General features: G+C 35.8%; 1 protein-coding gene across 1 annotated transcript; it reads right to left on the bottom strand.

Annotated features, from left to right (window-relative positions):
- Positions 1-242: 242 nt before the first annotated feature.
- On the bottom strand, positions 243-8320 carry LOC136249375 (uncharacterized). The gene is made up of 5 exons (XM_066041346.1): positions 8176-8320; positions 6606-7225; positions 5471-5542; positions 4149-5106; positions 243-3738 (listed from the first exon to the last, which is right to left on the bottom strand). The coding sequence occupies exons 1-5, from the start codon at positions 8245-8247 to the stop codon at positions 658-660; spliced, it is 4803 nt and encodes a 1600-aa protein (XP_065897418.1). The 5' UTR covers positions 8248-8320; the 3' UTR covers positions 243-657.

The raw sequence follows: 8320 nt of genomic DNA on the forward strand, positions 1-8320 counted from the left end.
AGTGTCCACAGCAAAAATCGTTTGTTTCATCAAGGCAGCACAGAGCTACGGAGGTGCGAAAATTGCGTTTTCTTTCTTCCTTTCAATATACTCACGGGTGTTACGCGCCGGCTTCTTGGGCCGCACGACACACTACCGTGTGTCTTGATTATACAACCAAGTACTAAGAATAATACGAAATGCGGTAAAATTACGTCATTAATAATGAATGAATAAATAATAATAATTATTATTATATTATATTTATTACTGTGCAGCAATCAAAAGATTATAACGCACAGGTGTGATCATAAAAGTTACTTAAGTTATTACAAAACTCATTAGGGGTAGAGGAATTAATTACATCAGCAGGGAGTTGGTTCCATAATTTGATGGTTGATGGGAAAAAGGAAAATTTGTATGCATCAATTAGAGTCATTGGTTGGTGATAGTAGCCACTCCTTAAACTTGAAAGTTTAGGGGTAAGATCATCTGTAGGCACAATCAAATATCCGTTAATTATTTTGTAAAAAGTACTTAATTTAGCTTGGGTTCTTCTTGCCTGTAACAATGGTAGATTAAGAGAAGACAACATGTTAGTAACACTTGAATATCTTGAAAAGTCATTAAAGCAAAATCTAGCAGCAGTTCTCTGGATTGATTCTAGCTTGTTTATATTCAACAAGGTACATCACTTCCTCCAGTGTTTCCTCTCACAGTATCATACCTAATATCTCCTGTTTGTAATTTTTCTTTAACAGGAGGTAATTTTAGAGTATGGTCAGAATGTAGCTGGATGCTATTTCCAGTTAAAACTTTAGCAAGAAACATCTGTTTAATTCTAGTATTTGGTAAATGATGGGCATATCCATCAGAGTAACTTGCATCGGCTGCAAAATAGTTACCAGCACCCCACATTCCAGCATTACTAAACCTCATGTCAAATCCTTCTTCACCTCGGTAGATAGAACTTGGTGGAGTGGTACGAGTTCCATGGAATAGCAATTTTTCATTAATAATGCCTCCATTTTTCGTTTTCATTCTTTCTGAGTGTCGAAAGTACTTCTCCCACAGCCATTTGTTTTGAACTCTTTCAATTTTAATGATTTTTGCTGACCGCAAGGTAGAATGAAAATGCTGAGACACTATAGACCACTCTGGAGTAACACTATTCAGCTCTTTCAACTCAAGCTCTTCACTTTGTGGTTCCCACTCTGGAGGAAATGATACAGCTTTATAATCCCTTAGTAATGCATCTTTTATATCCACTGTGGCATTCACAACATTGTTTCGCAGTCCTTTAAATACCACCTGGCTTGGAGTAAAATTTTTCACCTCTACATTATGCCTTGCACCAATTTCATTTACTACATCAGATGGTAAAGTTGTGGCTAGTGAAATTGTCTCAGTTACCAAGTTGCTGTTGAAAAATTCCTCAATTTCATTTTCTGCTTGATCCAGTGTTTCTTTCGGCCCTTCCAATATCAATGATATCTGTTCACCATCACTGGGTTTTCTGTTTTGAGTGCCATCACAATCCATCCTGCAAATAGAGCGAGCTCTTTTGGTAACCACATTTCTTTGAGTCATGGGAATAGTATCAAAACTAAAAGTGTACTCCCAACTTCCTATTTTAATAACAGAAGATGTCTCATTTTGCCACATAGCTTCAATTGCTTGTGACTGTGTTTCTGTATATAGATCCCAGTGATCTTTGTCATTCTTGTATTTCCATATTGCCTGTAACTTTCTTCTCTCTATCCTTCTGGACTTTGATGTCTGATCATTAACTTGCACCATTTTAGAATAGTCTATGGTGTATGAGTTTCCTTTTATTACTAACTTGCTTGCTTGTGATTTCAAACAAAATTGATGTGATAAATAGGCTGAATTCTCAGCAGAGTATGGCTCCAAGCAACCAAAGTCATTTTCCCAAACCCAAATAAAGGACTGATCCTTTGGCGACTCCACTACCTCACTGGGTATTTTACTTTGCAACTCTAATAGTTTCTGTTCAAACTCATTGGCTAATTCCATAGTTGGTAAAACAAATCTAACCAATTTTAAGTGTTTGAATGATCCTTCAATACATAAGTCTAATGTTACCTTCAATGATGTCTTGGCACATTCAGAAAGAGCATGCAAATCAAATAATGGAATTGATAAACTACTAATTACATGTCTTTCTGCAAGCAATAAAACATTAGTCATAGCTTCGTCAAGTCCTACTATCTCCCCATTGGGTCCATAAACCTTCAGAACTGGTTTAATGTGAATAAGCCATTTACAATTTAGGTAACCTGACCCCAAACATATTGGTTCACATAAATCAATTGGTCCATAGGTTTCGAGATACAGATCAAATTCTTGTTGTATTGTGGTCCCACCAGCATTAATTAACTCCTCAGCCAAATCTACTTTATGAAGTGTATTGCAATTAACAAGATTGACGATAGCATCAGAAACTTCACTTAATATATTGCCCCTACATATTTCAATAGTTAATAAGGAATCAAGTGTTTTGACTTTTATGCTATGGACAACTTCACACTTTGTGTAGGAAAGGGTGACACCATGATCTTGTCTAACCTTAGCAATAACACCTTTAAATGCAGTTGTATCCAGTATGGGATCTAGCAGCTCATCTACCTTTATGGCTCTTACTTCAAACTGCTGTGAAATTGTCTGTAACTTATCCAGTATGGATTTCTTAGCTTTAGTAACATTTTCTGACTTACCAAATACTTTAATAGCACCATGAAGTAACTCGATCCATATTGAATGCCGTTTTGCAATTGTGACAAACTGTTGCCATTTTTGCCGGTTGCACTGCAGAAAATTGTGCAATGACGAGTTTTGCAAATGCACTAAATCAATGCAGTGAGCAGCATCATTTACATAATCCATCACAGTCTTATAAGCAGCATTCAAGTCTTCTGATGAAATTATAGGAGTGATTAGTTCAATGGCATGTCTTTCCCAGTCAAACTCTACCTCCACAGCCCACTTCTCTGCATCAAAGATTTTCTTTGAATTAATACCATCAACAGCCACTTCAAAGTGTACACTGTTAAGATTTATAGTCTTATGTAGTAGTTCAGTTTTCATACTATTAATAGTACTTTCTGCCTCAGTGACCAAAAGCAGATCTTTTCCTATTATCGCTAGCTTTACTGTCAAGCCAATATCTGCTGCATTTTTACTAGTGCAATCATCAACAACAGCATGTACATCCATAACAACATTATAAGCTGCTTCTCCTTTCTTCTGTACCTTGTGCCACACTCTTTTCCACATTTTACCATAGCTATCATATCTGCACTCAAGTGACCTAACATTTAGCATACCAGTGATTTCACAAACCTTCTCTTTGGCCATGTTCACTTTCATCTTAGTACCTCTTAAAATCAAGTTAACATGATCTGATTGAAACTTTGAGTTAGTAGGAAATCTTACTTCACAAAGTTCACATAAAGTTTTCTCATGTTTAGTTTGCAAGAACAAGTTCTGGTAGTGAGTAACTGGAATGGATAATTCAACCTCTAATTTTGAGTCCACAAAGTATCTTAGATGATCTTCTGCCGTAGAAACATTGTCAACGCTAAAGCCATGTATAACTGTTGAATTCTCCTTATCTTTGAACTGGACATACACATGATTACACTGTTCAACTTCCCTTACTTCTTTTCTCATATTTCTAGACAAAAATTCAAACTCCTCTTTAGGCCAAACACAACACTTGTTTTTTGGTTTCAATTCCTGTATAGGATTACGTACGTAATTCAAATCTACATACCATGTCTGTATATATTACTTGACCACTTAGTAACAATTTTGCATGGCTAACTCACTACTGTAACAACAAAATTAATGAATGAAGCATATTTGCAACATAAAATAACTTGGATACCATAATGTCAAGAGTCCATAATAAGAGGGACTCTTGATAACATGAATAATGGAAATGTAGACCATAGTATTAAATATAAACAGCTAATTTTATCTGATTTTGTATTTAATTTACCTTAATATGAGTATAACACACTCAATGTATTTTAAATTTACTGCAGCAATGAAGGAAGAATAAAGCTAGGAAAATTAATTCTACTATACAGCAACACAGACCAATTGGAGTATATGCAAATAATATTGTAGTCTATAGAGCCTACCTCCAATCTTTCACAACCAATTGAAAAATCCTTTGAACTACTGCTTTTTATCTGTATGGTGATTATATCTTTAATACTACCTTCAGAGGACTTGCCAGACCATGCAGTTTTGGCTGAACCAATAGATGACATAAACACATCTACTGATAACTGTTTCTTTAACGGCTTGATAATGCACTCATGTATTTGAACCTTGAAGTTGGGATGACACTCATACTGAAATGTTTTAGAACAAACTATTCTGGACCTTTGAGAGTGTGATTCTCTTGGAGAGTATGACACCATTGGTTGGCGTGATGGTTGTGGATGGTGTGACATTCTTGGGTGGCTAGCTGATCTTGAAGAAGGAAACATTTTAAATTTAGCAGCAGCATTTGAGAGAATGGAAAAGGCAGTGTCAACTTCTCCCTCCACATAACCTTGAACAGTAAGACTACACCCATTAGTGTGTACATGTTCCCATACATACACACCATAGCGATGAAGAAGATCAAGAAAATCACAGCCAGGATACTCTTTTAACTTCTGCAGTGCTTTGGTGCTGGTAAGAGAAATGTTCTTTTCCTCAGGAGATTTCAGGATTTTTTTGACTTTGAGTGGCACATCTTCTGGTCCACAAATAAACAAGGTGATTCTAGTTTGACTCTTTGAAAATACTTCAGCGTAACAAAAATCTTTGCCATTTTCTGTGTGTGCACAGAGAATAGCTGGCAAGTTTTCTAAACTGATCCGTTTCTGAACAGAAGGGATTAAAAGACCAATGCATGTCTCTGTGGTGACACTGTGCCCATCAAGAATTCTTGTTATTGTGACATGTGACTCATATAAACTTTGACTTGGACCAGAAAGAATCAGTTTAGTAGATCCTGGTTGAAATCCATGAATGGATACACCAAAGTCTTTAAAAATATTAGCTTTTAAGTTTGGAAGCATCTTCAAAATGTGTAATAACTTGACCCTAAACAAAAAATGCATTGTGTAAGATTTCCTTTCTTTATACCTATTGATGATATAACTAAGTTAAAGAAAAATTAATATTTTGTTATACTATCCCACAGCTATTATCCAATGGGTAGTAAAATTCACTACACATTAATTGGTATTTAGAAATCAGGTAAGAGATTTATAATTGATCTGCATAAACTCTATATACTTTTCATATTAATCTATGGTCAACTTTCAAAGTTTTTATCTGTGCAAGCGGGATGGTAGTTTGATATAATACATACATATAACAATACTACAGAAGTATTGAATTTCTTTTTTCAAGTGGGCAGTGTTTCTAAGACTATAATGTCCTGTTACAACACAGTGTGTCTTACCCATCCACTGGTACAATTCTCTGTGCTCCTTTAGATGAATCTCTCATCAAATGTTGGTTTTGAAGCAAGTTCCTACAGTAATGCATTGATCAAACATGAAATTGTATGCTTCAGTATACCCTCCACATGACCTATGTATAAGATTCATGGAGGTTTACCACCATATTCTTGCCAAAAAATATCACCTGGTCTCACTTTTCCATTATGACAGCTCGGCATGCAGTATTGGTATAGGCTTGATCAAGACCCTTAATGCTTTCAATGGATTTTAAAATTTTTGATTCATCTGAATTTGTACTGACTAAATGACCAACCATTTGATTCCTTGTACATGGTAAACACTATGCAGGCTTGATTTCTCCACTGTTTGATGGTGCTTAAGAAGGGGACATTCCTTTTGTGCATTGCAGCTGCTATACAATGCATACATCATGGACTAAAAGTTGTATCTTTCTTTCTCCACTACCACATCAGTGTTGATTCACACTGTGACAGGTAGTGCATCAATGGCTCCTGTGGCTGGCTATCTAGCTATCATGATATTCCTAGTACCATCCTTTCCTTTGATGCAGTATGTCTGGGTTCATGCACCAATCATAAAAAATACACAAACATGTACAAGCCTGAATAGGGCTCACAAGCAAAAATGCAACAAGGCATACCTGCATTGCCTTACTACTGACAAGCTATAAGTAAGTATTGAAATTACTATTTTTTCATTCTAATAGCAAAATTCCAAAGTCATATATTAACACTAGAGTCTACATAAACAAGCTTGACCTCATGATTCACTGTTGCAAGAAAAGATTTTAAACTGTAGGTTGACAATACAAGTACCCTCACCACCAATTTAAACCACCCTGTGCCTTTATAGTAGTGCACATTAAATAACAAGCACACAGAAATACCACAGGCTTATCTAACTAATTATAAATGTACATAAATATTCCACCAATAAAAATGTTAGCAAGCATATCTAAAAAGAAACATTTCTACCTTATATACTGAGCTGAAATCTGATTGTCCACCTGAGACATGTCAATATTTAAATCGGGCACTTTGGATTTGTGGATCAAAGCTTTGCACACAAAAGTTTAATTGATAATACTGTATTTTTAATGCATGTATTCCTTACGTGTTTTTGGATGAATTTGCAATTTTCACTTGTATCTTTAAACCATCAAGTATCGTGTTGTGAAGTTGTAAAGCATTCTCCATTTCTTGCTGTGATTTGTAATTTGCATATGCATAACTTTTGCTACCAGGGAAAGTATTAAGAGTGACTGTGGTTTTGAACAATTCAGAAAGCACCACTTGTGTAGTACTTGGGTTGATATTGGAGATTTTAACACTGAACTGATTTACATTTGTATGTGTACCAGAATGATGTTTACTGTTTGAGAGACTGTCAGATAATTCACTTGTGGTATTTGAACTAGTTGGCTTGTGCCTTTTGTGGTCAGGCTCATCAACACCTTGTGCTTTCACTTTTATCGTGCCTCCATTCACCTCATATCTGTTCATCTTTTCAGCTGCTCTATTGGCACTATGTTGAGATTCATAGTTGATATATGCATGCTTCAATGGTTTAGAGTTTTTGACATGTACACTTGAAATGGTTCCAAATTTTTTAAACATTAGTTTAAGGTCATGTTCATCAATACTATCAGGAATCTCAGAAACTTTGATCCCAAATGTTAAGTTTCTTTTTCCATGAAATAATCCAGCCATGGTATGCATGGTTACTTCAGTAGTCTAGTGAACAATAAAACAACAAGACATTCAGATTATTGTAATTATTGTATATGTTATATATGCTCGAAGAAATTACTATAGCTATAGTTATAGACCATACACTAACTGAGGCCACATGCATTGTCTCCTATGGCACTATATATAGTATAGCTTGCCTTAACCACATTTGTTAACAATTGGTCAGAGTATTACATTATACCACTTGCAATTGTGCAGTGTAGTGATCACTGTCCATGCACTGTTCGAGTAATATAGGTGGACATGCAGTTTCCCTCACAAATACCTATATAACTACAAACTTCCAAAATGCTATGCAAACTGCAGTCATGTTGTACCTATATTAAATAATGAATGGCAATAACCATTATTTTAGCCTGTGAAAGCAAATGTGTGTCTGGGTAAGTATATAGCCTACCAATGTAACTATACAAAAAGCAAGATTTTGTCGGCTGCAAGATTGAAGTATATATGCACCATTTCAAATCAGTGGGTGAAACATTTTTCAAAATTTGCTAAATTACTATGCAATTACTTATCACAACAGCTAATAGCTAGAATACTGATACGGATGATCATGGATAACTATGCCGGGAAACTAAAAAACGTGAGCTTGGCATAGCTAGCTGTGTAATTCCGTCAATAGCTAGTAGGTACCTAGGTGGATCCTGTTACCTGCAAAATGTAAATACATGGTCTGCTTGATCCAGCTAAGCCCATGTACATAAGACCTCGCATAAGATTTATACATCTTAGTTCAGTGGCCTACTGTTGTCTACAGTTTATCCTACTACATGTACAATTTAAAGACTTAGCTAGCTATACCGCATGTATAGCCACAGTAATTAGTTTACTCTCACAGGCTTTCCTTCGGAAGCTTCAGTCTGGGACTGTACATATACTGAGGCATTCGAATAACTGAACAAACAATAGTATTTAAACTACCAAATTACCTCGAATTCAGAAATATTTGGTAGGATCGGCAATGATCTGGTAGGTCGAGGCCGAACTTGCACTGACTTCATTGTGTACGAATAGCTACTAACTTCTCGGCAGGTTCGCACGATCCGTCCAACTTCCGTTAGCTATAGGTCTTCT

Source organism: Dysidea avara, chromosome 3 (genome assembly GCF_963678975.1).
Source record: "Dysidea avara chromosome 3, odDysAvar1.4, whole genome shotgun sequence".
NCBI classification, from domain to species: Eukaryota; Metazoa; Porifera; class Demospongiae; order Dictyoceratida; family Dysideidae; genus Dysidea; species Dysidea avara.

Excerpts from the sequence above, each read along its gene's own strand:
- LOC136249375 (XM_066041346.1), bottom strand. The coding sequence starts at position 8,247 with ATGAAGTCAGTGCAAGTTCGGCCTCGACCTACCAGATCATTGCCGATC. Across the intron at positions 5,107-5,470 it reads AGAATTGTACCAGTGGATGG|GGTCAAGTTATTACACATTT; the intron begins GTAAGACACACT and ends TTTTTTGTTTAG. Across the intron at positions 3,739-4,148 it reads TTGGTTGTGAAAGATTGGAG|GAATTGAAACCAAAAAACAA; the intron begins GTAGGCTCTATA and ends AATCCTATACAG.